We start from the raw sequence: 27,627 nt of genomic DNA, 5'->3' as shown, positions 1-27,627 counted from the left end.
GGGGACGATTTGATCCCAAAAAATCCCAATCCAGCCCCGCGGAGGCCGTGACTCAGCCGTGACGGGGGCGGGGGGCGGCAGCGCGGGGTGGGGGCGGGCTGAGCATCACCGAGAGCTCCGGGGGGAGCTCCCGCTTGGTGCCCCCCACCCCTCCCGCATCTCCCCTCCGCCGTCATCCTCCGGAGCGGCTCCATCGCGGCAGCTCCAGCGCGGGAACCCCGATCGCCGGGAGCTCCGCTCGCGCATCCCGGGAGCTCCAGCGCTGCCCCCCGCCCCCGGTGGGCCGAGCCCCCCCCCCGGTTCTCCGCGTGCCGTGGTTGATCCCTCCCTTCCCGGGGCTGCGCCGATGGACTCTCCCAGCGCTCCGTGTGTGCGGCGGAGGCTGCGGCGTTAGCGCTGGTACCCGGGAGCTGCCGGCGCTGCCGGAGCATCCTCTTTCATCTCCGCATCCCTTCCCGAGCATCTTTCCTCACCGGAGCATCCCCCGGGAAGGAGCTGGAGCGGGGCGAGGGCTGAGCCAGGTAAGGAGGAACAAAAAATGGGTTTATAGCCCGCATCCCCCCCCTCCCCGCGGCGTTAATCGGAGCAGCTGATGGATTCGGGGTTCGGCTTCTCCTTCCCCACTTGCTGTGGCCATTTTGTCCTGGAAAACCTTCCCGGCAGCCGGGCTCTGCCTTTGGATGTGCGTTTTTGGGGGGCTCCTCTCATCCCCGCCCCGCAGAGCAGCCGGAGGGGATCGGGAATTCACCGCAGGGATGGGAGGGGGAAACCGGGGGGTTTTTGGGGAAGGGGTAACGGGGGGCAGATGTTTTGGGGTGACCTTGGACACGAGCGGTTCCCAACTGTTCCCCCTTGTCGCCATGTTCCTGGCGTTCCGCAGGGAGGCTGGGGGCTGCGGGGGGGGTGGGGGGGGATGCAGCCCCCCCATCTTGGGGGTTTTGGGGTGCACGGTTCCATCCATCCTCGGCTCCTCTTGGAGGAGGCAGATCCAGAGCCGATAACCTTGTGCAGAGCTGTCCAACGCCACGGCGGGGCTGCAGGGCCGGCAGCGTGTTCAGCCCCCAAAATGGGCATTTTTAGGGGATCTCCCTGGCTCCCACATTTCAGGGATTGTGGTCTGGGGGGTTTCTGGCTCTCCTGTGGGATCAAACCCCCCGATCTCAGCCCGCTCTGGCTCCTGCCGTCGGCTCGGCCGCTCGAGGCTGCCTGGTTTGTGCGGCCGCTCTCTGTGACAGAGCCAGCCGTGACCTTGCTCCCCCAGCCCATCCTCTTCCTCACCGTGCTCCCAGCCTCTCCCCGCTCCCCCCTTCCTCCTCCCGACCCCAAACACCTCCCGGGCTGTGCAATGCCGGCCCCACACGGGGAGATTCCAAAGGGAACCTCGAGCCTGGCTGGAGCAAAATGACCTTGGTCACGGATCCAGGAGCCCCGGGGAGGGAACTGGGTTCTCCCTGCAGCCGGGGGTTGGGAGAATTTGCCATTTTATCCTATAAAACCACCTGCCTGCCTGTGCTCGGGAGTGGGGGCCCGTGCTGTGCCGCAGCCCCCCTCCCTGCAGGCTTCCCAAAGAGCTCCAGTCTAAATTTAGCGTCCCTGCGTGCCCTGTCCCCTCTCCTGGCCAGGGGGGGACACGTCGCCGGCTGCGTCCCTCCGCTCTCAGCTCCTTCCCGCCTGGCCAGAGATAAAAATAGCGCTTGGGGGTCGGTCACGACAGCCCCCGAGGGTGGAGGAGCAGCAGCATCGGGGGCTGGGGGGCTGCGGGTCCGTCCCTGTCACGAGCTGAGCCGGGCTCTGTGCGGTGGGTGTGGGGAAGAGGGGGTGGCATGCTGGGATGTGAGGGGACAAGGAGATGCTGCCACCCCCAGGGATTTGGATGTCCCTGTCCTCCCCACCCTGAGGGACTCGTGGTACCCCCCCCCAGCCCCCTTTGGCCGGGTCAGCACGTGCCAGGGCTGGCGTCTCCCGCAGTCAATCCTGCCTGGCAGCTCCTGCAGCGAGCGTGGCCTGGCACACTCGGGTCATTGGCACTCGAGGGACCCCCCCGGGGATCCTCTGAGGGGCTCCCGTACCCTGAGCCACCCAGCCAGGGCCATGCTGGGAGGGTTTGGGGCCCTCCTGAGCCCCTCGTCCTCCCTGTGGTGCCCAGGGAAATGGGGAGCTTTGGTCCAGACCTTGTTTTTTGGGGTGACTCTCGGTCCTGGGCATGCTCAGGGGCAGCTGTGTCCCTGATGTCCCCCTGTGCTTTGGGATGAGGCAGGAGGGATGGATCCAGGGGGACTGGGGGGTCCCAGGGAGCTGTGGCAGCTGGAGCTCCCCAGTGAGGGGAAGGGGCTGGAACCGGCCTCTCTCAGCCTATCCCCACCCCAGCCCCCACCTGCTGCTTCACCAGGGGGTCCCCAAATCCCAGAATCCCAGAATGATGAGGTTGGGAGAGACCTCCAAGATCATCGAGTCCAACCTGTGCCCTCACACCTCAACCAGACTATAGCACCATGTCCAATGTTTTTTAAACAAATCCAGAGATGATGATTCTACACCTCCCTGGGAAGAGCATTCCAGTGCTTTATTATTCTTTCAGTGAATTTTTTTTCCTAATATCCAACTGGGAAGACAATTCCAGTTACTTTATTATTCTTTGGGTGAAACATTTTTTTTCCCTAATATCCCACCTATACCTCTCCTGACGCAGCTTGAGACTGTGTCCTCTAATCCTCCTGTTTCCATCTGAGACGGAGGAAAAGCACCAAGCGACGCTCAGGGCCACCACCACCCAACTCAGCCTGGTTTTGTCTGGGCTTCCCAGGTCCAGGCTGGCATCCAGGGTCCTCCCAGCCCCCATTCCATGGATGGGTAGCTCCAGCACCCCTCTCCCCTCACCCCGGGCCTGAGGGCGCAGCCCCCGAAGCAGAGACCCCCCCCCAGCAGCCGCAGCAGCCCCGCGCCAGCCCCCAGGGCACCATGGAGGAGTCGTTCCGGGACCGGACCGCCTTCATCCGCGGCGCCAAGGACATCGCCAAGGAGGTGAAGAAACACGCGGCCAAGAAGGTGAGCAGGGGCATGGACCGAGTGCAGGACGAGTACACCCGCCGCTCCTACTCGCGCTTCGAGGAGGAGGAGGACGATGAAGACTACGCGCCCCAGGACGGCTACTACAGAGGGGGCGAAGGTGCCAACGAGGAGGAGGGGGTGTCCAGCGACGCCACGGAAGGCCACGATGAGGAGGATGAGATCTACGAGGGCGAATACCAAGGGATCCCGCGGCAGGAGTCGCTGAAGGGCGGGGAGCGCCTGGGGGCCGCGGCGGCCGCCGGAGCTTTCGACGACAGCGAGGGGCAGCGCAGGAAGGACCGGGAGGAGCTGGCGCAGCAGTACGAGCTCATCCTGCAGGAATGCGGCCACGGCCGCTTCCAGTGGACCCTCTACTTTGTCCTGGGCCTGGCCCTGATGGCTGACGGCGTGGAGATCTTTGTGGTGGGCTTCGTCCTGCCCAGCGCCGAGAAGGACATGTGCCTGTCCGACTCCAACAAGGGCATGCTGGGTGAGGAGAGGGGCTCGGGGGGCGTGGATGGAGGGGACAGGAGGGTCAGGGGGAGATGTGGAATGTAGGGGGACATGAGGATGTGTTGGGGGGCAGAGGAGCACAGAAGGATGGGGATGGGGAAGGACATAGGGGGTCATAGGAGCTATGGAAGAACACAGGAAGAATTGGGAGGCCATGGGGTCCAGGAAGGGATGTGGGGACCAGGACCCCTTGGTGAGGGCTCCTACCATCCTCCTCCCAGTCCCACACTGCTCCCCACATGAGCAACGGCTGAAATTTGGGCTGACCAGTGGATGCTGAGGCTGGGTTTGGGGGAGGGGGGCATGGGGGGCTTTGTTCCATTGCTTCCCCCTTCTCTGGGATGCCTGCTGGAGCCTGACATCCCCCCCAAACCCCAGGGGACACCAGTGCCCCCCATCCCTGAGATGGGACAGAGGGCAGGGCTGGATGAGGGGGTCCTGGGGTCCCACAGTCCCTGAGCAGAGCAGGGGACAACAGGGAATTCTGTCCTCTCTCCAATATTTCGGGGAGAGGGTCCCAAGACCCGAGGACGCTCCCCCTCCTCCAGCTGACTCGGGGTGCAGGTCCCCGTGTCCCCCAGCCCTGACCTCGCTGTGTGTCCCCCCCCTCGCCAGGGCTCATCGTGTACCTGGGCATGATGGTGGGCGCGTTCGTGTGGGGCGGGCTGGCCGACCGGCTGGGCCGAAGGCAGTGCCTCCTCATCTCCCTCTCCGTCAACAGCGTCTTCGCCTTCTTCTCCTCCTTCGTCCAGGGCTACGGCACCTTCCTCTTCTGCCGCCTGCTCTCGGGCGTGGGGTAAGGGGGCTGCGGCTGTTGGGTTTGCTTCCTTCGTCCCCCAGGCCAAGGAAGGAATGATCACTCTGATTCCGTGTTCTCATAAAGCTAATTTGTTATTTTATGGTGCTATATTATGTTAAAGAATGCTAAATTATACCGTACTAAAGAATATAGAAAGGATACTTCCGGGGGGGGGAAGTTGTTGTATTTTTGTTCTCCCCAGATGAAGGAAGGAAGGATGAATCTGATTCTGTGTTCTCATAAAGCTAATTTATTATTTTATGATACTGTATTATTTTATGATATTATATATCATATTATTAACTATACTATATTATTAACTATACAGAAAGGATATTGCAGGGGGGGCAGCTGTTGTATTTTTGTTCTCCCCAGACAAAGGAAGGAAGGATGAATCTGATTCCATGTTCTCATAAAGCTAATTTATTATCATACTATATTGTATTATGATGGTATATTATATTAATATTAACTATACTATACTAAAGAATACAGAAAGGATACTTACAGAAGTCTAAAAAGATAATAATGAAAAACTCGCGGCTCTCCCCAGAGTCCTGACACAGCTTGGCCCTGATTGGCCAAAGAGCCAAAACAACTCACAGCAGAAACCAATGAAACAACCACCTGTGGGTAAACAACCTCCAAAAAGCAGCAAAACGCAGGAGAAGCAAATCAGATAATTCTTGTTTTCCTTTTCCTCTGAGGCTTCTCAGCTTCCCAGGAGAAAAATCCTGGGCGAAGGGATTTTCCCAGGAAATGTGAACCACGCAGGGACCCCCAGAGCAGGGGCTGATCCCCGCTGTGTGTGGCGGGGCGGGGGCTGACGCTGCTCCCTCCCCTCCATCCCCAGCATCGGCGGCTCCATCCCCATCGTCTTCTCCTACTTCTCGGAGTTCCTGGCGCAGGAGAAGCGCGGGGAGCACCTGAGCTGGCTCTGCATGTTCTGGATGATCGGGGGCATCTACGCGTCGGCCATGGCCTGGGCCATCATCCCGCACTACGGTAGGAGCCCTGGGCCGGTGGCACACGGGGGGTGAGCCGGGGCTCGGCCCCACCACCGTGTCCTGTCCCCCTGTCCAGGCTGGAGCTTCCAGATGGGCTCTGCGTACCAATTCCACAGCTGGAGGGTTTTCGTCCTCGTCTGCGCCTTCCCCTCGGTCTTCGCCATCGGGGCGCTCACCACCATGCCGGAGAGCCCACGCTTCTACCTTGAGGTGGGCTCGGGGGGGGAATTTGGGGTGCATCAGGGACCTGGAGTGGGGGGTGGCTTGGGGGTCCTCAGGAAGGGACGCCCAGGTGGGGGTGCAGATGGGGCAACCCAGACAGGGGGTGGTGAGGCCGGGTCAGGAAGCCCCAGATGGGTTTTGGAGAGGGGTGGAATGGGGCAGGAACCCCCCAGGTGGATGATGGGACCCAGAGGGATGTGGGGACACTGAGGAGATATTATGGGTGGGTGGTGGGACCCAGGTGGATGATGGCACCCAGAGGGATGGGGAGACCCTGAGGAGCTGAAGATGAAGATGGTGGAGGGATCCCTGGGTGGGTGGTGGGACCCCAGGCAGGGAGCACTGATGGGGGGCCAGGGTCCAGATTTGGGGTGTCCCAGGGTGACCTGTCCCTGCCCTCACAGAACGGGAAGCACGACGAGGCCTGGATGGTGCTGAAGCAGGTCCATGACACCAACATGAGGGCCAAGGGCCACCCCGAGAGGGTCTTCTCGGTAAGGACCCCCAGAGCTGAGCCCCATGGGGTCCCCAGCACCCCAAGTGAGGGTGGGGTGTCCTCCAGGAGCAGGGGTGCAATTCCCACCTCTGGGAAAAGCACCACCTGGGGAATGCTGCTGTAACAGGTGGGGAAACTGAGGCACAACTGGGTGCTGGGTGGAGGATTTGGGTGCAAGGAGTGAGGTTCTGGGTGCTAGGTAGAGGTTTTGGGTGAAAAGAATGAGGTTTTGGGTGCAAGGAGTGAGGTTTTGGGTGCAAGGAGTGAAGTTTTTGGGGTCTTCCCGGTGTCCCCAATCTGTCCCACCCACAGGTCACCCACATCAAGACCATCAAGCGGGAGGACGAGCTCATCGAGATCCAGTCGGACACCGGGACGTGGTACCGGCGCTGGCTGGTCCGATGCCTCAACCTGTCCCAGCAGGTGAGGCTGGGGCCACCCAGGGCTCCCTGTGCCCCCCGTCACCTCCCGTGTCCTTGTCACCTCCCGTGTCCCTGCGCAGGTCTGGAGCAACTTCCAGCAGTGCTTCGTGCCCGAGTACCGGCGGGTGACACTGATGATGATGGCGGTGTGGTTCACCATGTCCTTCAGGTGCTGCGGGGTGGGGTGGAGTGGGGTGGGATCCGTGGGATCAGTGGGATGGGATCACAGGATGAGATGGGATGGGATGGGATCAATGGGACCAATAGGATGGGATCGGTGGGATGGGATCAATGGGATGGCATCAAAGGGATGGGATGGGATTGATGGGATGGGATGGGATAGGATGGGATCAATAGGATGGGATCAATGGGATGGGATGGGTTGGGACCCATGGGATGGGATGGGATCAATGGAATGGGATGAGATGGGATCAATGGGATTGATGGGATGGGACCAATGGGATCAATGGGATGGGATCGATGGGATGGGATCAGTGGGATCCATGGGATGGGATTGGATGGGATGGGATGAGATCAATGGAACGGGATGAGATGCGATCCATGGGATGGGATGGCGCAGCACCGAGTGGGATGTGATGGAACAAGCATCCCTGGGACAGCCCCGGGAGCTCAGGGTTGGCTCTGGGAGCCCCGGGCCAGCCCTGGCAAGCCCAGGTGTGTGGTGCCCGCTCACCCCTGTCCCCGCAGCTACTACGGGCTCACCGTGTGGTTCCCGGACATGATCAAGCACCTGCAGAGCATCGAGTACGCGTCGCGCACCAAGCTCTTCACGCGCGAGAAGGTTCGGCACTTCACCTTCAACTTCACCCTGGAGAACCAAGTGCACCGTGGTGGGGAGTACTTCAACGACAAGTGAGCGCGGGGAGGCCGAGCCTGGCCTTGCTGAGCTTGGGGCTGAGCTTGGGGGGCATCTGGGCTCTCCCTCCTGTCCCCCCGCCCCGTGCAGGTTCATCGGGCTGAAGATGAAGTCGGTGACGTTTGAGGATTCGCTCTTTGAGGAGTGTTACTTCGAGGACATCACTTCCAGCAACACCTTCTTCAAGAACTGCACCTTCATCTCCACCGTCTTCTACAACACAGGTGGGCCAATGGGATCCCTGGGAGGGGGTGACCCACCAGGGTGGGCCCCAGGGCTTTGGTGGAGATGGATGTGGGCCACCAGTGTGGAGGAAGGTCAGGGAAGCCCTCAGTGCCATGATGGAGTTGGGGTGGCAGAGATAACCTGACACACCAGGGTGGCCCCAGGGTTTTGGTGGAGATGGATGTGGGCCACCAGTGTAGAGGAAGGTCAGGAAAGCCTTCAGTGACACCATGGAGTTTGAATGCTAGAGATAACCTGACCCACCAGGGTTTTGATGGAGATGGATGTGGGCCACCAGCTCGGAGGAAGGTCAGGAAAGTCCTCAGTGGCATGATGGAGTTGGGGTGGCAGAGACAATGTGACCCATCAGGTTGGAGGAAGATCAGGAAGGTCCCCAATGGCATGATGGAGTTGGGGTGGTAGAGATAAAAAACGTGACCCACCAGGGTTTTGGTGAAGATGAGGATGAGCCACCAGCTTGGAGGAAGGTCCCCATTGGCATGACGGAGTTGGGGTGGCAGAGATAAGGACCAGAGCGGTCCCCAGGGGGTGGTGGAGGTGTGGCTGACCCACCAGGTGGGGTGGGAGGGGCCAGCAGCTCTGCACGGAGATGGGGTGACCCCGTGGCCCCGCTGCCCCCCCAGATCTGTTCGAGTACAAGTTCATCAACAGCCGGGTGGTGAACAGCACGTTCCTGCACAACAAGGAGGGCTGCCAGCTGGACTTCAGCGACGACAACAACGCCTACATGATCTACTTTGTCAGCTTCCTGGGCACCCTGGCTGTGCTGCCCGGGAACATCGTCTCGGCCCTGCTCATGGACAAGATCGGCCGCCTGCGCATGCTGGGTGGGCAACGGGGCGGGCTCGGGGCAGCCTTGGTGGGGCTGAGGGGTCCTGGAGGTGCCTCTTGATCTTCTTGAGGCACCACCATCACCTTTACCCTGGTGGGTCACCCCACCTCCATCATCCTTTGAGGATTTTCTTCATCCTCCTTCCACCCATTGGTCACCTCCATCTCTGGTGACCTCTTGGGCAGTCACCCCCATCTCTGGACCCATCACCATCACCTTTACCCTGGTGGATCACCCCGTCTTCATCCATCACCACTTTGGGGACTTTCGTCATCCTCCTCCCACCCATTGGTCACCTCCATCTCTTGGGGACCTCCTGGTGTGTCACCCCCACCTCCCTCTCCCTTTTGGGACTGTCAGTGCCACCTCGTGCCTCAGTTTCCCCGCGCTCTGACGCGTCCGCGTGTCCCCCAGCTGGCTCCAGTGTCATGTCCTGCATCAGCTGCTTCTTCCTGTCCTTCGGGAACAGCGAGTCTGCCATGATCGCCCTGCTCTGCCTCTTTGGGGGCGTCAGCATCGCCTCCTGGAACGCGCTCGACGTGCTCACCGTGGAGCTCTACCCCTCTGACAAGAGGTGGGGGCACGGGATGGAGATTTCGGGCGCAAGGAGCGAGGTTTTGGGCGCAAAAAGTGGAGTTTTGTGTTCAAGGAGTGAAGTTTTGGGTGCTGGGTGCCAGCTGTGGGCTCCCACCTGTTTCTGGGCACTGCCTGCCAGCCCTGGTACTCATTTTGGGGTGCTGGGTGCCCATTTAAGGGTTTGGAATTCCCATTTTGGGGTTTGGAGCTCCCATTTTGGGGAGCTGGGTGTCCATTTAAGGGTTTTGAATTCCCATTTTGGGGTGCTGGGTGCCAGTGTAAGGATTTTGAGTTCCCATTTTGGGATGTTGGGTGCCGATTTAAGGGTTTTGAATTCCCATTTTGGGGTTTGGAGTTCCCATTTTGGGGTTTGGAGCTCCCATTTTGGGGTGCCAGGTGCCCATTTAAGGGTTTGGAATTCCCATTTTGGGGTTTGGAGCTCCCATTTTGGAGTTCCCATTTTGGGGTGCCAGGTGCCCATTTAAGGGTTTGGAGCTCCCATTTTGGGGTGCTGGGTGCCATTGTAAGGATTTTGAGTTCCCATTTAAGGGTTTTGGATTCCCATTTTGGGGTTTGGAGTTCCCATTTTGGGGAGCTGGGTGCCAATGTAAGGATTTTGAGTTCCCATTTTGGGGTTTGGAGCTCCCATTTTGGGGTGCTGGGTGTCCATTTTGGGGTTTGGATTTCCCATTTTGGGGTTTGGATTCCCTTTTTGGGGTTTGGATTTCCCATTTTGGGGTGCTGGGTGCCCATTTAAGGATTCTGTGTTCCCATTTTGGGGTTTGGAGTTCCCATTTTGGGGTTTGGATTCCCATTTTGGGGTTTGGAGTTCCCATTTTGGGGTGCTGCGTGCCCATTTAAGGATTCAGAGTTCTCCCTTTGGAGTGCCAGGTGCCCATTTCAACCCTCCCGGTGCCAGTTTCGTGGCACCACCTGCCCTCTGCAGGTACCCCCTGCGACTGAGCACCCACCCCTACCCCCGGTGGGCGCCCTCACCAACCCCAACCCTCCTCATCCTCCCCAGGACGACGGCCTTTGGCTTCCTGAACGCCCTGTGCAAGCTGGCGGCCGTGCTGGGCATCAGCATCTTCACCTCCTTCGTGGGCATCACCAAGGCCGTGCCCATCCTCTTTGCCTCAGCTGCTCTGGCCCTCGGCAGCTCGCTGGCCCTCAAACTGCCCGAGACGAGGGGGCAGGTCCTGCAGTGATGGGGGGGTACCCCCTTTCCCTGGGGTACCCCCCAAAACCCAGCATTTCCATCCCCAACTCCATCTCCTCGTGCCCCCGGGGTTAGTTCTGCGTTAGACACTGTGAAACGTCTTCTTGGAGCATTCGGGATCTTTTTCATTTGCACTTGGACCCCCCCACCCACCACCATCCCCCCAAAAAAAATCCCTCTGTACCCCCAAAACCTCCCTGACACCCCCCCCCCAAAATTCCCTCCTGACCCCCAATTCTCCCCCCTCAGAGCCCCCCCCCAGTTTCTTTTCTTGGTGTCACCCCCTGTGTGAGTTGCTGCTCATTCCTGGGGGGCTTTAGGGGACAGGATTTAGGGGGGGGGGCCCCCGACCCTCTGTGCACCCCCCCAAATCCCTGCTGAGCCAAGGAGGATGAAGCAGGGGGAGCCCCCTGTGCCTCAGTTTCCCCACCCAGCAGGGTCCCCCCAAACCCCCACGGGAGGGGGGGGGGGGCAAGAGCCCTTGGGGTGCAGAAAATATTGGGGTGCAGCTCCCTTTGGGGGGGCGCAGCTCCCTTTGGGGGGGTGCAGAACCCCCTTGACAATTTTAGGGTGCCCCCCTTTAAAGCACATGCCCCCCAGGATGCCTCTATTTTTGGGTGCCCCCCCAATTTTCAGGGTGCAAAGCACAGCCCCCCCCGCCCTCATGCCCCCCCATGGTCTCATTTGGGGTGCAGCAGCGGGGGACCCCCAAAACTGCCAGTTAGGGATTTTTAACGGATTTTTAAAGGATTTTCCCCTATTTGAGGGAGGTCGGGGGGGGGTTCGGGGGGGGCCCCCTGCACCCCCATTTCCTCCTCCCTGCACCCCAAGTCCCCCCCACACCCCCTATTAACAACCCCCTATCTCCCCCCCTTTTTTCCTCCCCTCACCCCAAAACCACCAGCGGTTTGCAAAGCACAAACAGCCCCTAAACCCCCCCACAAAAAAAATCGGGGTACAAGGGGTCCCCAGTGCTCAAATCGGGGTTCGGGGGGGGGTCCCAGTGCTGTGCCCCCTCAAAATTTGGGGTTTGGGGGGGGGTTCCCCATGCTCTGCCCCCTTCCCGCAGGGTTGGGCAGAGCTGGGGGGCCCCCCCAGCCCCAGGGCAGCCCCTCCCCCCATTCCAAGCAGCCCCCCCCGTGTGCTTTGTCCCCTCCTTGGTGTAGCTGGTCCTTGGGGGGGCCCCCCCCGGCCCCCCCCCGTAGCTCTGTCGTGCCGTGCTGTAGTTTCAGGTGTTTGTAAATTAATTAAAATGGAAAAAAACATCCAAAAAAAACCCATTCCCCCAAAAAAACCCCACAAAATAGTCACCAACCCCCCAAAAAAAAAAGGATTCTCCACTGCCCACAGAACACTTTTATTTTAATTAATTAATTAATTAATTCTGTTTAAACGGGAGGGACACCCCAAAAATCCCCCACAAGGTGGGAGCAGGGAGGGGGGGTGGTGGTGTGGGGCGCTGGATTGGGGCGGAGCATCACGGGGGGGTGGAGGGGGTCACCCCATCAACGAAGGGGGAGGCACCCCAATGGTGTTTGGGGGCCCCCCTCCCAACGTTGAAACCAAGGTGGGGGTCCCAGGAGCTCCACGTTGTTCCTGGGGGGTCCTGGCAGTCCCATGTTGTTCCTGGGGGTCCTGGTGTTCCTGGGGGGTCCCGTTGTTCCTGACGGGGGTCCCGTTGTTCCTGGGGGGATCCTGTTGTTCCTGGGGGGGTCCCGTTGTTCCTGGGGGGGTCCCAGCAGCCCCACGCCGCTCCCGGGGCTCTCCCAGAGCCTTCACTGCTTCCTCGCCTCCTCCTCCTCGTCCCCGCCCCCGCGGCGTTTCTCCCTCTTGGACCCCCCCAGGCAAGGGGGCGCGGGGGGGTTTTGGGGGTCGCTGTGCCACTGCTCGGGGGTGCGGGCGGTGACCTGCAGGGCGTGCAGGGGCCCGGCCAGCTCGGCCCGCAGCGCCTCGTGCACCAGGCGGTGCCGCTGCAGCGGCGAGAGCCCCGCGAAGAGCCCGCTCACCACCAGCACCCCGAAATGAGTCTCGGCTCCGGGGGGGCCCCCGTGGCGGGGGGAGTCATCGCGAACCTCCAGGTGCGTGGGTTGGAGGGCTGCGGTCAGCTTGGCGCGGATGGTGCGGGCCAGGGGACCTCCCGCGCCGCCCATGGCAGCGCCCGCGGCCGCCAGGAGGGGACCCCGCATCGGGGAAGGGCTGGAAGAGAGAGAGAGCGGGGGGAAATGGGGGGTGCAGGGGGAGAAACCCCCCCCGACCCCCAGGACAGGACCCCGCATCGGGGAAGGGCTGGAAGAGAGAGAGAAGGGGGAATTGGGGGTGCAGGGGGAGAAATCCCACCCCCGACCCCCAGGAGAGCAGAAGGGGGTTTGGGGGATTTGGAGGAGATCCCCAGGTGGGGACCCCACATTAAAAAACGGCTGAAAGAAAGACGGGATTTGGGGGTGCAGGGGGAGAAACCTCCCCCGACCCCCAGCATTGGAGAAGGGCTGCAAAAGAAAGGGGGGAATTTGGGGGTGCTAGGAGAGAAAGTCCCCCCGACCCCCAGGAGAGGACCCCACATTGGAGAAGGGCTGGATGTGAGAGGGGGAATTGGGGGGTACAGGGAGAGACCCCCAGGAGGGGACCCCACATTAAAAAGCGGCTGAAAGAGAGAGGGGGGAATTTGGGGGGTGCAAGCAGAGAAACTCCCCCCGACCCCCAGGAGAGGACCCCACATTAGACAAGGGCTGAAAGAGAGAGGAAAGATTTTGGGGGTGCAGAAGGAAACGCCCCCCCCAGGTCCCCACTTGGCACCGGAGGGGTTTGAGGATTTTTGGGGGGGCGGCTGAGAGGGAGAAGAGGCTGGAGCAGAGGGTAGTGGCGGTGGTGGGGGCACGGACAGAGATGGGGACTGAGGGTCTCAGGAGGGGAGAACACGCACCGGGGTGTCCCGGGGACCTTTCAGGCCCGGAGCTCTCGGGAAGGGCCTGATGCCCTTCAGAGCCCCCCTGTCCCCCGCGGGTATCCCCCGATCCTCCCGCAGGGCACCCCCCGGCACCAGCAAATGCTGCCGGGGTCCCCAAAGCCCTCGGGGCCCTCCCGGTTCCCTCACGGCGCCCCCGATCCCCCCCGGTCCCCTCACGGCCCTCACCGCTCCCGCCGTCACGTGACACCGGCTCGGCTGCGCCACGTGACCCAACCCCAAAGCCCCGCCCACATACCCAAAAGCCACACCCTTTTATCCTTATATGGTTAAGTGGGCGGAACCAGCCATGCGGGGGCGTGGCCAGGCGCGCTTAGGGGACACAGGGGAACGTTTTATTTCTCTTTTTTTTCCTTATTCTTTTCCTAATTTCATCCTGATTTTTCCCAGATCATCCTGATTTTTCCCCGTTTATCCTTGATTTTCTTACTTTTATCCTGATTTTTCCATACTCACCCCTATTTTTCCATATTCGCACCTATTTTTCCAGCACCGCCCTCATGTTTTCCAGATGCACTCTCATTTTTTATTTCTCCTCATTTTTTTCCTTATTTTCATCCTGATTTTTCCCAGATCATCCTGATTTTTTCCCGTTTATCCTTAATTTTCTTACTTTTATCCTGATTTTTCCATATTCACCCCTATTTTTCCAGCACTGCCCTCATATTTTCCAGATTCGCTCTCATTTTTTTATTTCTCCTCATTTTTTTTTCCTTATTCTTTTCCTACTTTCATCCTGGTTTTTCATCCTTAATTTTCCAGGTTCACCCTTACGAGATTCCCTAAAAACTAAAAGAAGGGGATTCTTTTGGTCTGTTTTTTGTTTTAACTTTTTTTTTTACTTTTTTGGGGTTCCTGCCAATCCTGCTGCCGCCTCGTGGCATGGATCCTCTTCTCAAACTTCTCTCTGGCTCAAGAAGTCTCTGTAAAACCTCTCCACAGATCCCCAAATCCCCAAAAAATCGCTGTCGTAGTTGAGATGGAGACAACGCCAAGCAACACTTCATTTTCAGAAGGCTTCAAAGTGTTTATTGGAATAGACATTCTCTTCTTTCTCTTCTTTCTCTTCTTTCTCTTCTTTCTCTTCTTTCTCTTCTTTCTCTTCTTTCTCTTCTTTCTCTCCTTTCTCTCCTTTCTCTTCTTTCTCTCCTTTCTCTTCTTTCTCTCATTTATTTCTCTTATTTCTCCTTCTTTCTTTCTTGGTTTCTATGTCCAGGACCTCGACAGGAAATCCTTTCAGGGTTGAACATGGATCTCAGACTTCTCTGTGGCTCACAGGAATCCCTGTAAAACCTCTCCCACACCTGGAGAACCCCCAGGATGGGCAGCTCCGAGGGATTCCATGCCCACCTCACCCTCTTCTCCGTGTGTGCGCTCGGGAAATCTTGGCTCTCCCTTCCCCTCCCCACTGGAATTTGCCTTTTGGGATCCAAAATCCCCCCCTGGCTATTTTTAAAGCGCTCTCGGAGCCCGCTCAGCTCCTGCTCCCCTGTCAGAATCTTCAGCTGTTTTTTCCCTCCCTCTGCTCCCAGCCTGGGTGGCAACAGCCGGGATTCCCTCCTCATCCCCACCCCAGGCAGGGACCAGGATTTTCCTCTGGATTTGGGGGGATTTGGTGCCGTTTTCTGGGGTAAGGGCAGTGCTGGGATCCTTGGACGAGGTGTGGGGATGAAGGGATGGGATTTGTGCTTGGGATGGGATTTTTAATATTTTAATTTCCTTGATTTATGCTTGGGATGGGATTTCTTTCCTTTATTTCTGGAGGGATGGGATTATTTCCCTTATTTATTATGGAAAGAGGGAGTTTATTTCCTTTATTTCTGGAGGGATGGGATTATTTCCTTTATTTATTATGGAAAGAGGGAGTTTATTTCCTTTATTTCGGGATTCCCTCCTCATCCCCACCTCAGGCAGGGACCAGGATTTTCCTCTGGATTCGGGGGGATTTGGTGCCGTTTTCTGGGGTAAGGGCAGTGCTGGGATCCTTGGACGAGGTGTGGGGATGGAAGGATGGGATTTGTGCTTGGGATGGGGTTTATTTCCTTTATTTCTGGAGGGATGGGATTTATTTCCTCATTTTATGCTTGGAATGGGGTTTATTTCCTTTATTTCTGGAGGGATGGGATTTATTTCCTTCCAAGCATGGCATTTATTTCCTTTTTGTTTCCTTTATTTCCTTTATTTCTGGAGGGATGGGATTTATTTCCTTCCAAGCATGGCATTTATTTCCTTTTTTATTTCCTTTCTTTCTGGAGGGATGGGATTATTTCCTTTATTTTCTGGAGGGATGGGGTTGATTTCCTTGATTTCTGGAAGGATGGGATTTATTTCCTTTATTTATTATGGAATGAGGGTGTTTACTTCCTTGATTTCTGGAGGGATGGAGTTTATTTCCTTGATTTCTGGAGGGATTTATTTCCATTATTTCTCTGAGGAGTGGGATTTATTTCCTTCCAAGCACGGCATGGAAGGAGGAGCGCATCCTTTGGGAGTGATTGTGCATCCTGGAAAGAGGAGGGATCCACTCTTCCAGCTCTCTGGCACAAAACTGATTTCCCCAAAGATTTCTCTTCCCACCCCAACCCCAGAGCTCTCCCTGGCTCAGGCGGGCACCAGGATTTGCTCCCTGCAGGTGGAAAACAGCAGGAACTCGCTTTAGGAGCCAGAAGGATTTCCTGAATTGTGTTCCCAAAGGGATTTGTGAGTGCTGGAGTGCTGAGGGACCCAACTTCCCACCCCTGCCCTCCTCCATGGCCTCGGAATGGACCTGAAAAATCCCAGTTTGGACATTCCTGACCATTCCTGACCATTCCTGACCATTCCTTCTCCTTGCAGGGGTTGGTGCAGCTGCTCTCTGCAGATGTAGGTGGGATTTGACCTGAAAAATCCCAGTTTGGACATTCCTGACCATTCCTGACCATTCCTGACCATTCCTTCTCCTTGCAGGGAGCAAGGGTTGATGCAGCTGCTTCCTGCACATTTGTGGGTGGGATTTCAGGTGGGAATGGACCTAAAAAATCCCAGTTTAGACATTCCTGACCATTCTTGACCATTCCTGACCATTCCATCTCCTTGTAGGGGTCAGGAGTTGGTGCAGGTATTTCCTGCAGATGTAGGTGGGATTTCAGGTGGGAATGGAGCTGAAAAATCCCAGTTTAGACATTCCTGACCATTCCTTACCATTCCTGACCATTCCTTCTCCTTGCAGGGGCTGGTGCAGCTGGTGTGAGGTGGGATTCCATTTGGAGTGCAGCCACCATGGCCTGACCAGTCCTGACCACCCTTGGGGGGGTACAGCTGGCCAGGTGCGATTTCAGGGGGCCACACTGGCGTCATCGACCCCTGGGGACATTGGCCATCGACCCCTGGGGACATTGGCCAGTTTTGCCTTCAGGACTTGGCTGCGCCCCAGGAGACAAAATGCTGGAGAAGTGTTCCCTGGCAGGGAACATCCCCATTCCCTGCTGGACACATCCCACAGGGAAAAGCTTTTCCCACAAGGATTCACCCCTGGGTGGTGCCCACGGGAGTTTCCAAGGTGGAAAGCCCAGGGGAGCTCCCACGTTCCGCAGGGTTTGGGGGCTCCCCGAACCTGGAGCTGCCGTGCTCCACCTTCTCCACGCTCTGGCTGTTGTTCCAGGCTGGAGCAGGGCCCAGCTAAATTTAGAAGGATCGATTTCAACCCCCGCCTCTGCCCCTGCGGGGGGAAAGGACAGAGCAAAGGTGGCCGGGGACGAGGAGCCACGGGGGGCTCCCTCCTCTGTCCCCTGGAAGGGCTCCTGGGACCCCAAATTTATCCAGGAGCATGGAGGAGCCCAGGGGGGCCGGAATTCTCCTGGGTTATTCCACCATTCTCTGTGGCCGTCACTTGGGGCAGAGCTTGTGACAAGGACGCGGGGACGGAGCCCCCTGAGGAGGCTGATCCAGGTGAGGGGGCAGTGGGAGAGCAGGAATGAGGGCCCAAGGGTGTGGTTGGCGCCCAGGGACGGCTCCGATGCCGCTTTGGGTGTCCCCAAAGTGAGGGTGCAGTGAAATGCTGAACGCCCACGCCCGTGAGGAAACAGCTCAAGCAGCACCGGGGGCGGGGGGGTTTGGGTTGGATATCAGGGTGATAAAATGTCAGGGCGATAAAATAATGTCAGGGTGATGAAATTTCCTCATGGAAAGGGTGGTCAAGGCGTGGCACGGGCTGCCCAGGTGGTGTCACATCCCCGGAGGTGCTCAAAACCACCTGGGGACAAGTGGTGGGGCCTTGGAAGTGCGGGGTTGGACTTGCTCCTGTGGTCCGTGGGGTACCTGAAGGAATTTTGGGGTACCTGGAGGAATTTTGGGGTGCCTGGAGGAATCTTGGGGTACCTGGAGGAATCCTGGGGTGCCTGGAGCAATCCTGGGATATCTGAAGGAATCTTGTGGTCTAAGGGGTACCTGAAGGAATCTTGGGGTGCCTGAAGGAATTTTGGGGTGCCTGGAGGAATCTTGTGGTCCAAGGGGTGCCTGAAGGAATTTTGGGGTACCTGGAGGAATCTTGGGGTACCTGGAGGAATCCTGAGGTACCTGAAGGAATCTTGTGGTCCATGGGGTACCTGGAGGAATCTTGGGGTACCTGGAGAAATCTTGTGGTCCATGGGGTGCCTGAAGGAATTTTGGGGTACCTGGAGGAATCTTGGGTTGACTGGAGGAATCCTGGGGTACCTGAAGGAATCTTGTGGTCCATGGGGTACCTGAAGGAATTTTGGGTTGCCTGGAGGAATCCTGAGGTACCTGAAGGAATCTTGTGGTCCAAGGGGTACCTGGAGGAATCTTGCTGGGTTTGGCTCCGCCTGAGTTCTCCGTTGCTCAAATGGTGTTTAAAAGGGCCCCTCTCAGTCCCATCTCTCCAATGCCACCTCTGCTTCCAGGGGAGCTGCTGAATGAAGCCGGGAGCTGCTGGTGGGTGAGAGACCCCCCCAAGCTCTGCATGGATGGGAATGGGGAGAGCTGCCCACAGTAGGAGCCCAGGGCAGCTGGAAAACCCCGGCTTCTTCCTCCGAGCATTCCTGCTCCTCTTCCTCTGCAGGCATGGTAAGGATCCACGCGGGCAGGGCTGTTCTCTGCAAAAATCAGGAGAAAAATGCTTCCAGGAGGAATCTCCATGAGAATCTCGAGCTGGATGGTGGGGGGAATGTTGTGGTTTAGGTTTAGTTTGGTGGGTTGTAGGTGTGAGATGCTGGTGGGTTTTTTGGGTGTTTAGAGTAGGTTTAAATAGGTCTAAAGAAAAGGGAAAAAACCCCTATAGTTTAGGGAATTTTTTTGTTTTAATATAGCATTTTATTTTAATATATATATATATCTCATAAAATAATAAATCAGCCTTCTGAAACATGGAGTCAAGATTCTTATCTCTTCCCATCTCGGGGTTGCCTGCAAATTCAACACTTGGTGAGCCCTGAGTGAGGAACAGGACCACAGTTGTGGAAGAGATAAGGTGTGGGGGTGTTCTCAGGGGTCTGAGGATGAGGGAAGGCTGATTTATTATTTTATGATATATATATTTATTATTTTATGATATATCCATGTTTCAGAAGGCTGATTTATTATTTTATTATACATATTCTATTAAAACTATACTAAAAGAACAGAAGAAAGGATTTCATCAGAAGGCTTGAAAAGGAAAGGAATGGATCCCATCCCATTGATCTGATCCCATGGATCCCATCCCATTGATCCCATCCCATTCCATCCCATCACATTGATCCCATCCCACTGATCCCATCCTATCCCATCCCATCTATTCCATTGATCAGAATGCTTGAAAAGGAAAGGAATGGAATGATAATAAAATCTTGTGGCTCTCAGAGAGTCCGAGACAGCCGGACTGTGACTGGCCATTAATTAGAAACAACCACATGAGACCAATAAAAGATGCACCCGTTGCATTCCACAGCAGCAGATAATTATTGTTTACATTTCATTTCTGAAGCTTCTCAGCTTCTCGGGAGAAAAAGATGTTAACAAAAGGATTTTTCATAAAATATGTCCGTGACAATAAGGAAAACCGCCCACTTGACAAAAGCCAACAGCCACTCAGATGGTAACAGAACACACCTTGCCTCGAAATCTGCAACAGGGGGAGGACAGGCTGCCCTTTCGCCACCCCATCCCTTCTCTCTCAGTCTCTTCCCAGTGCAAGATCCTCCGCTGCAACTCGGAGTACGTGGCGGCCACGCTGCACCTGCGCGGGCCCGAGCGCGGCGCCGCCTTCTGCACCGCGCTGCGCTCCTACTCGCTGTGCACCCGCCGCACCGCCCGCACCTGCCGCGGCGACCTGGCCTTCCACTCTGCCGTGCACGGCATCGAGGACCTCATGATCCAGAACAACTGCTCCAAGGAAGGCCCCACGGCCCCGCCGCGGCCCCGGCCCGCGGCGCCCAACGCCGCGCATGGCTTCGAGTCGCTTGACATCTGCGATTACGAGAGGAGTTTCCTCTACAAGCACGGCCGGCCCCCCGGCTTCCAGCACTGCGCTGCTTTTGGGGACCCCCACATCCGAACCTTTCGTGACGATTTCCACACGTGCCGGGTGGAGGGCTCCTGGCCGCTCTTGGACAATGATTATCTGTTTGTGCAAGCCACCAGTTCGCCGGTGGCCAAGGGGTCCAACGCGACGGTCACCAGCAAGGTGAGGTTAGCGCACAGGATGGGCGGCAAATCCAGGGTCAGGGCACCTCCTGTGCTTCCCAAAACCCTTGGAACCCATTCAGACCCGGGGGAGATGAGGAAGGAGGGACAATAGTGGTGAAGGAATCTTGGGGTACCTGGAGGAATCTTGTGGTCCATGGGGTACCTGGAGGAATCTTGGGGTACCTGGAGGAATCTTGCTGGGTTTGGCTCCACCTGAGTTTTCCATTGCTCAAATGATGTTAAAAAAGGAAGGAAAGATTGTAGTTATCCCCAAAGGACTGTAGCAGGGATGGTTTGAGGATGGATAGGTGAGGTGGGACCTCCATCCTGAGATACCCCCAACCACTCGCGATGGAACCACACCCACCAAACTCACCCCCCTCCCACCCCGCTCCCCACAGCTCACCATCATCTTCAAAAACATGAAGGAATGCATCGACCAGAAGGTCTACCAGGCCGAGCTGGACAATCTCCCCGCGGCCTTCCAGGACGGCTCCACCGACGGCGGCGCGCGTCCCGGCGGGAGCAGTTTGTCCATCCGCGAGCGCAGCCCCGGCCGGCACGTGGAGATCCGCGCCGGCTACATCGGCACCACCATCGCCGTGCGCCAGGCCGGCCGCCAGCTCTCCTTCTCCATCCGCGCCGCCGAGGAGGTGGCCGGGGCCTTCACGGAGGAGCAGGACCTGCAGCTCTGCGTGGGCGGCTGTCCCCACAGCCAGCGCATGTCCCGCAGCCCCCGCGGGCGCGGCCGCGTCCCCGCGGAGACGGCGCGGGCGCTGTGCCGGGAGATGCTGCCCGTGGAGGATGTCTACTTCCAGTCGTGCGTCTTCGATGTGGTCACCTCTGGGGACGCCAACTTCACCATGGCGGCGCACGGGGCGCTGGAGGACGCCCGGCTCTTCCTGCCCGATGCTGAGAAGCTCCACATCTTCCAGGCTGGGGGAGGCTGCCAGCTCAGCTCTCCATCGTTTCTCCTCCTCCTCTTCCTCCTCCCGTGTGGACTTTGGGCTGTTTTGTTGCACTTTTAAGGCCTGCCTGCTCTGTAGGGAACTTGGGAGAGCTGCTGGCTCCACCGTGAAGGTTCCTCACCTTGAAGGAGGTGTCTCAGAGACCCAAGAGAGGGAAGGGGTGAAGCCCTGGTTCAGCGCCGCTGGTCTCACACGGATGGTACAGCTGCTCCCAGCTCCTCTCCTGAAGGCAGTTCCAAATTTTTCTGGCATATTCCTTTTCCCCTAAGGATGTGCCATTGCGGTGCATCAAAGAAAAATAAACCCCCTGGGTTAGAAACCCCCTCTGTCCCTCAGAGCCTTTCCATAACTCACTTCCCACCCTTCTCTCCATGTTAATCCAGCAGAATTCCACTCAGGAACCCTACAGATCCGGAAATAACAGACTCAGAGCCCAAAGCCCAATATTTGGGCAGTAAAAAATATTTTTTTTATGGATTTGGGACCCTTCACTCAGCTGCTCCCAAAGCAGACCAAGGCCACAAATAATTCTGGGGAACGTGGTGACCAAGAGGGAGACTTTTGAGTAGAAATCAGCTGGTTTTGTCCATGTGCTCCTCTTCCAGGATAAATAACAAGAGAATCTCCAGCAGTGGGAGCTGTGGAGCTTGAGATCTCCTATATCCCAGGCCGCTGTTGCTATTTTTCCTTGTTTTCTTGGCACCTGTTGTGGACTCAATTTAGCCGGCTCTGGACTTGGGGACCGGTGTCAGGTTTTAGGGAGGACAAAACAGCCCTTGGGAATTCTCACCCTTGGGCCCAGATTCTCTGTTGCTGCTCAAATCCAACCCAAACTGGAGCTTTTGCTTGGGAAAACCAGAATTCCTGATGGCAAAGAGCCAGCTGGGCACACAGCGGGGCAGAGTATTGCCCCGTGCAGAGGGGAGGGCGAATTTCACACATTTCAGAGGATTTCAGTAAAGCAGACGGAGCTCTACAGGAGGAATAATTTCCTTAGGGAAGACTTTATTTTTAATAAAGTGTTAAAAACTTGGCCACCCCTGTCCCACAGAATTGCAGGAAGGGCTTGTGGACGTGAGGGAAAAGGGAATTTCCGCCGCTCCAGGCACGGAGGCTCCATCGAGGGAGGTTCTACAATTCAAGTTTCAATACACCCACAGGATTTTCTCTCTCTTTGGTCTTTTGTGCCAAGAGCACAAAGAACGCACGGGAAATAATTTCATGGACATCACGGTGAGTTCCCCCTCAGATGGGTGCTCAGAGCACGCAGTGATGAGCAGGAGACCTGCTCCACGTTTTTTTATTCTGCTCCTGGTAATCCCTGGTGGGTTTGACATTAAAGAGTCTATTTTTGAGTCCCCATTTCCTGTCATCTGTCTCTTCATGTCTTTGGGCAGCAGTGGCAGATGAGGATAAGAATATCTCCTTCCTGCCCTGCTCCTGTGACTCCAGAGCTTTGGGTGGACGGAGAGGAAAGCAAGCTGCTTCCTGATGTGCTCCACGTGTCCCTTGGGAAGAAAATCACCTGGGGAGGGATAAAACCCTCTTGGGGGGAGATAAAATCCTCTGTGGGGAGAATGTTCTCCATAGGGATGAAACCCCCCTTGTAGGGATGAAATCCTCAGGAGCAGCGTTGGTGGCGCTGGAGCTCCTGGTGGAAACGGGATGGGTTTGATGATGCAGAACATAATTTCCCTTTAGTTGTTGGCCTGTGGAACCATCCAACAAGAATTCCATGGGGAAAGGAGGGTTCCCAGTGGAACCAGGCCTTCCCTCCTCCTGAACAGCCAGGAACCTGCGCCACCAGGACTGGGCCTGGAGCTTTCCTTACCAACCCTCTCTCAGGAGCCACCTCTGAAATTTAGAGAGCAGCCCCCAAAACTGAAAATGTCCAGGAATTGTGATTTGGAGAGCTCTGGTTCCGGCTTTGAGGCTCGGCAGCTCCACCCAACCCAGGGTTACACCAGGAGCGGCCCAGCGTGGACAATCCTGACCACTGGATTACAACGTGGAGAAGCTGATGAATTATGGACTCATTAAGGTTGGAGAAACTTCTGAGATCATTAATCATTAACTCTCCCGCAGCACTGCCAAGGCCACTCCTGACCCATGACCACAGGCACCACATCCACCTGGTTTTGAACACATCCAGGACGGTTCCAAGGTCAGACCTCCCTTCCCACGAGCACAGTTCCCAAAATATCCAACCCAAACCTTCTCCTGAGGCCTCTTCCTCATGGGAGACCGCCCTGAACCCCCTCAGCTCCAACTGGGTGGTGAATTCCCCCAGGTGGGCTCTGCTGGAGCTGGATGGAGAGGCTGAGATGTTTTTCAGCAGGTGACATCAGCCAGGGAGGGGAAGGGTCGATCCAAAGTCCGCTGACGTCAATGGAAACAACTTTGTTGACATCAACAACTCGGGTTGGTGCCGACGTTCTGCTCCTGGGTTTGGGGTGGGGGAAGAAGCCCGTGCCTGCCCCAGGGTGGCTCTGAGGAGGAGCAGGGTGGAATAATCTGGGAATGGGCCAGGACCACCCCGGCCCTGGCCTTTTCCCAAACCCGTGCTTTGAGCCCTTGGTTTCTTACGTGATTTAGATGAACCCCTGCATTGGGTTTGAGCCCCGAATGGTGATGCAGAGGAGGGTGGTGGGCTTGTGATAGGATGTGGTGATGGATTAATGGATGGAGGGGGAGGGGGAGAGGAGGAGTTGGAGGAGGAGGAGGAGGATGGAGGATGGAGGAGGATGGAGGAGGAGGGGAGGATGGAGGGGATGGATGGATGGATGGATGGATGGGGGATGGATGGATGGATGGATGAGGGATGGATGGATGGATGGATGGATGGATGGATGGATGGATGGATGGATGATGGATGGATGGATGGATGGATGGTGAATGGATGGATGGATAGATGGATGATGGATGGATGATGGATGGATGGATGGATGGATGGATGGATGGATGGATGGATGGATGGATGATGGATGATGGATGTACAGATGGATGGATGAAGAATCCTCTGCCATTCCTGGGAAAGCCCCTAGATGTCCACAGAACCCAGCACTGCAGCACAGTCAGAGCTCCAGAGTTTCAGGATTTCCATCCTCACCCCCATCCACACGGAATCACAGAATTCCAGAATTCCTCCCTTCCAGGTTGGTTCTGGCTGGAAAAGACCTTCAAGATCATTTTGCTCGAGGCAGGGACACCTTCCAGACACCAGATGGCTCCAAGTCACACTTTTCTTCCCCGAGCTTGACGCTCCCAGCTCGGAGCAGTTTCTGCTGCTGAAAAGGAGGAAAAATTCCCCATTTCTTTGCTGTCTGAGGGGCTCCAGGAGCTCTGCCCCTCTCCGATGTCGCTGCCTCCTCCTTCCAGAGGGAATGACAAACATGGGACTTTGCATTCCCAAGATCCCAATTCCTCCTTGTTTATGGGCGGCTGGGCTCTTCTGGAACCTTCTCTCCCCGTCCCTGCTCCAAAAAAATCACCCTCAGGGCAGAGGACAGGGGAGGAAATCCCACCTGGATGGAGAATTTCCACATCCCAGTCTCCAGTGGGAGCTGGAAAAACGGGATTTCGCAGGGAAAAAATCCTCCCCTGCAAACGCTGAGGGAAAGGGAAAAGGAGATCCAGATCCCTGACCCTGCAGAATCTCAAACATGGGGGACAAAAGCCTCTGCTGGGGACAAAACAGCAAAAAAAAAAAGGGAATCTTTGGGATTTTATTTTTTTTTTAATGTAGAGTTTGGGGCAACTGAGAGGTGTTTTAAAAATTTTGATTTTATTTTTGCTTTTATGAGAAGGGTGAGACAATAGAGATGTTATGTTTAGATGTTAAAAAGAAATGGTATAGAAGTAGACAAATGTTATAAATAATAAATGGAATAGAAAGAAATGTTATAAAAATAGACAGAAATGCTATAAAAATATCAAGAAATGTTATAAAATAATAAAAATAAATCTTACCAAAATAGATGTTAAAATTTATGTTATTACAATTAGAAGTCAACTATTTTTTAATTACAATATATTATAAGTGGGGTTTGGTTTATTAGTTGCAGTTACACTATGTTGTAAATACTTTAAAGCTAATTACTTTAAAATAGTCTTTGTGAGGTTTTATTATAATGTATTTTTATAGTTCTATTTTTCTCAAGTATTATAATGCATTTTTATAGTTCTATATTTTAAGTATTTCGTTTTATTTTTTTAAACACTTTCTTAGTTCAATTTTTTTCCTTAACAACGTTAATTTTATTTTATGGTATTTCTAAATCAGTATTTCTCATTTTCAGGTTTCTACATGCGAGTTTTCTCGCAAGGCTTTGGGTTTCCTCTTCGGCTATAAATTTATTTCCCACTATATATATATATATATATATATATATATATATATATATATATATATATAAAATATATTTATATACATATAAGATGTATTTTCTACATAATATACATATATTTATAATATATAAATAGGATATATTTTATATATAATAAATATATTATAATGAACAGAATACATTATAATATATATAAATAGAATATATATATAATATATTTATATACATATAAGATATATTTTCTACATAATAGACATATATTTATAATATATAAATAGGATATATTTTATATATAATAAATATATTATCATAAATAGAGTACATTATAATATATGTAAATAGAATATAGAAAAATAATATATATAATATATTAAACTGTATAAATATATATTAAAATATAAAATACATAATGTTATATATAAAATATTAAAAAGAAAAATTAAAAAGAACAATTAAAAAGAACAATTTTAAAATTTTTATTTTTATATATATATATTTTTTTTTATAATGAATATAATATATTTATTATTGTAGGACAAGCAGCTGCTTTCCAGGAGCCAACCCAGCTCCAGAGTCCTTTTTTTTCCCCAGCTGGGCTCAATTCCCAGTGTTCCCCGTGCACAAACAAGCAGAGGAAACGCTTTTTCCACCCCAGCTCCCAAGTGCACACTCTGTCCCCTGCTCCAAAACCGCTGCGGATCCCTCCCTGCCCCTTTCTCCCTCCCTTTCCCAGCCTGGAATATGCTGGAAGGGACCATATAAGGTGAGAGAAAAAAAAAATGGAATAAACATCCCAGAGAAGCCGCAGGGCTGCAAGAATCCTCCTTCTCCCCAGCAATCCCTGACTAAATTCTGCTTTTTTTAATTTTTTATATAGCAAGGACAAAGGCCAGGCTGCCCCGGGAGCAGCGTGGCTTCTCCTGGCAACCAAGCCTGATAACGCGGAGCAGAAAAAGGCACGGATCTTATCAGCACCAGAAAAAAAAATTAAAAAAACCCAACAAAACCACGGATCTTATCAGCACCAGAGGGCTGTGCTGGCAAAAACAAGTCTGAGCCATGCCCAATTCCTTCCCCTGAGTGAGTCACCTCAGGGTTCATTTTCTGCCCCTGTGGCTTTGGAAGTGGGTTATTCCCAGGCTAAGTGAGTCACAGTGGCCTGGAATTCTCTTTTCCCTGTTTAGGAGCTCCAGTAAAAACCTGTGGATCGTGTCGTTGTGCCCATCCATCCGCCTGGATCCAACCTCCTGCCAGCACGAAAATTTTATTTATCACTTTAACATCCCCTCCCACGGGTGTTAAAGCGTTAAATAAAATTTTAGTGCTGCCAGGAGGTCGTGCCTGCCCAGAACTCCTGGTGATTCCTCTCCTGATTTCCTTGGTTTTGAAGGAGATTTGATATTGGGAAAATTGGCTTTTCCCAAGTGAAAATCCTGACACCCCACCCCAAATCCATCAAAATTTCTGAGAGCAATCCTGACCCTCAAGTAAATTCCAGATTGCCATGGGATGGAGGGCAAAGTGACTCACAGTGGCCTGGAATTCTCTTTTCCCTGTTTAGGAGCTCCAGGAAAAATTGTGGATCCTGTCATTCTGCCCATGCATCCACCTGGGGAACCTCTGAGCCCATGGGATGGGTGGTAAAGTTTTAAATAAAATTTTAGTGCTGGCAGGAGGTTGTCCCTGCCCTGGTGATTCTCCTCCTGATTTTCTTGGGTTTTGAAGGAGATTTGACACTGGGAAAATTGGCTTTTTACAAGTAACAGCTTGGAGGGGAATGAATGCCTTAAATAAAATTTTAGTGTTGGCAGGAGGTTGTCCCTGCCCTGGTGATTATTCTCCTGATTTTCTTGGGTTTGACATTGGGAAAATCGCCTTTTTCCAAGTGAAAATCCTGACACCCCACCCCAGATCCATTCAGATTTCCTGGAAATTTCTTTTCCCTGTTTAGGAGCTCCAGGAAAAATTATGGATCCTGTCATTCTGCCCATGCATCCACCTGGGGAACCCCTGAGCCCGTGCGATGGGTGTTAAAGTGTTAAATAAAATTTTAGTGTTGGCAGGAGGTTGTCCCTGCCCTGGTGATTCTTCTCCTGATTTTCTTGGGTTTGACATTGGGAAAATCGCCTTTTTCCAAGCGAAAATCCCAATCCATTAGAGAAATCCTGACCCTCGAGGGATGCAGGGCAGCGGGGGAAAGGGCAGCACTGACGGACGAGTCTGGAGGGATCCGGGGAGGATTTTTGGGATGCGGAACGTGCTTGGGATCATATCCCCGATGAGCTCACTGACGTGGAGCTGCAGGGCCCTTTGGCTTCGCTGGAATGCATCTGAGGGGATGGGAACTGGAGAGGGAGACGGTAAACAGGGCTCTGACAGGGGTCAAATATCCCCTGGCAGGGGAGGCTGGAAAAAGCTCCCCAACTTTCACCAA

At 54.7% G+C, this 27,627-nt stretch overlaps 3 protein-coding genes across 3 annotated transcripts; 2 read left to right on the top strand and 1 right to left on the bottom strand.

Annotated features, from left to right (window-relative positions):
- Positions 1 to 123: 123 nt before the first annotated feature.
- SV2A (synaptic vesicle glycoprotein 2A) lies at positions 124 to 10,415 on the top strand. The gene is made up of 13 exons (XM_030965321.1): positions 124 to 521; positions 2,804 to 3,538; positions 4,177 to 4,357; positions 5,214 to 5,365; positions 5,444 to 5,577; positions 5,994 to 6,083; positions 6,398 to 6,508; positions 6,588 to 6,676; positions 7,216 to 7,380; positions 7,475 to 7,608; positions 8,254 to 8,457; positions 8,877 to 9,036; positions 10,063 to 10,415. The coding sequence occupies exons 2-13, from the start codon at positions 2,959 to 2,961 to the stop codon at positions 10,244 to 10,246; spliced, it is 2,184 nt and encodes a 727-aa protein (XP_030821181.1). The 5' UTR covers positions 124 to 521; positions 2,804 to 2,958; the 3' UTR covers positions 10,247 to 10,415.
- A 1,482-nt stretch (positions 10,416 to 11,897) lies between these two features.
- On the bottom strand, positions 11,898 to 13,432 carry BOLA1 (bolA family member 1). Its single transcript, XM_030965370.1, has 2 exons — positions 13,388 to 13,432; positions 11,898 to 12,453 (listed from the first exon to the last, which is right to left on the bottom strand). The coding sequence occupies exon 2, from the start codon at positions 12,441 to 12,443 to the stop codon at positions 12,033 to 12,035; it is 411 nt and encodes a 136-aa protein (XP_030821230.1). The 5' UTR covers positions 12,444 to 12,453; positions 13,388 to 13,432; the 3' UTR covers positions 11,898 to 12,032.
- Positions 13,433 to 18,129: 4,697 nt separating this feature from the next.
- On the top strand, positions 18,130 to 20,907 carry HJV (hemojuvelin BMP co-receptor). The gene is made up of 3 exons (XM_030965141.1): positions 18,130 to 18,280; positions 19,372 to 19,877; positions 20,281 to 20,907. Exons 1-3 carry the CDS (start codon positions 18,181 to 18,183, stop codon positions 20,905 to 20,907), a joined length of 1,233 nt encoding a protein of 410 aa, XP_030821001.1. The 5' UTR covers positions 18,130 to 18,180.
- Positions 20,908 to 27,627: the final 6,720 nt, after the last annotated feature.

This window comes from Camarhynchus parvulus, chromosome 25 (assembly GCF_901933205.1).
Source record: "Camarhynchus parvulus chromosome 25, STF_HiC, whole genome shotgun sequence".
Lineage (NCBI taxonomy): Eukaryota > Metazoa > Chordata > Aves > Passeriformes > Thraupidae > Camarhynchus > Camarhynchus parvulus.
The sequence above is the reverse complement of the archived record's forward strand: the minus strand, read 5'-3'. Positions and strand labels throughout refer to the sequence as shown.

Excerpts from the sequence above, each read along its gene's own strand:
- SV2A (XM_030965321.1), top strand. The coding sequence starts at position 2,959 with ATGGAGGAGTCGTTCCGGGACCGGACCGCCTTCATCCGCGGCGCCAAG. Across the intron at positions 7,609-8,253 it reads CACCGTCTTCTACAACACAG|ATCTGTTCGAGTACAAGTTC; the intron begins GTGGGCCAATGG and ends CTGCCCCCCCAG. Across the intron at positions 9,037-10,062 it reads CTCTACCCCTCTGACAAGAG|GACGACGGCCTTTGGCTTCC; the intron begins GTGGGGGCACGG and ends CATCCTCCCCAG.
- BOLA1 (XM_030965370.1), bottom strand. The coding sequence starts at position 12,443 with ATGCGGGGTCCCCTCCTGGCGGCCGCGGGCGCTGCCATGGGCGGCGCG.
- HJV (XM_030965141.1), top strand. The coding sequence starts at position 18,181 with ATGGGAATGGGGAGAGCTGCCCACAGTAGGAGCCCAGGGCAGCTGGAA. Across the intron at positions 18,281-19,371 it reads CCTCTTCCTCTGCAGGCATG|TCTCTTCCCAGTGCAAGATC; the intron begins GTAAGGATCCAC and ends CTTCTCTCTCAG. Across the intron at positions 19,878-20,280 it reads ACGCGACGGTCACCAGCAAG|CTCACCATCATCTTCAAAAA; the intron begins GTGAGGTTAGCG and ends CGCTCCCCACAG.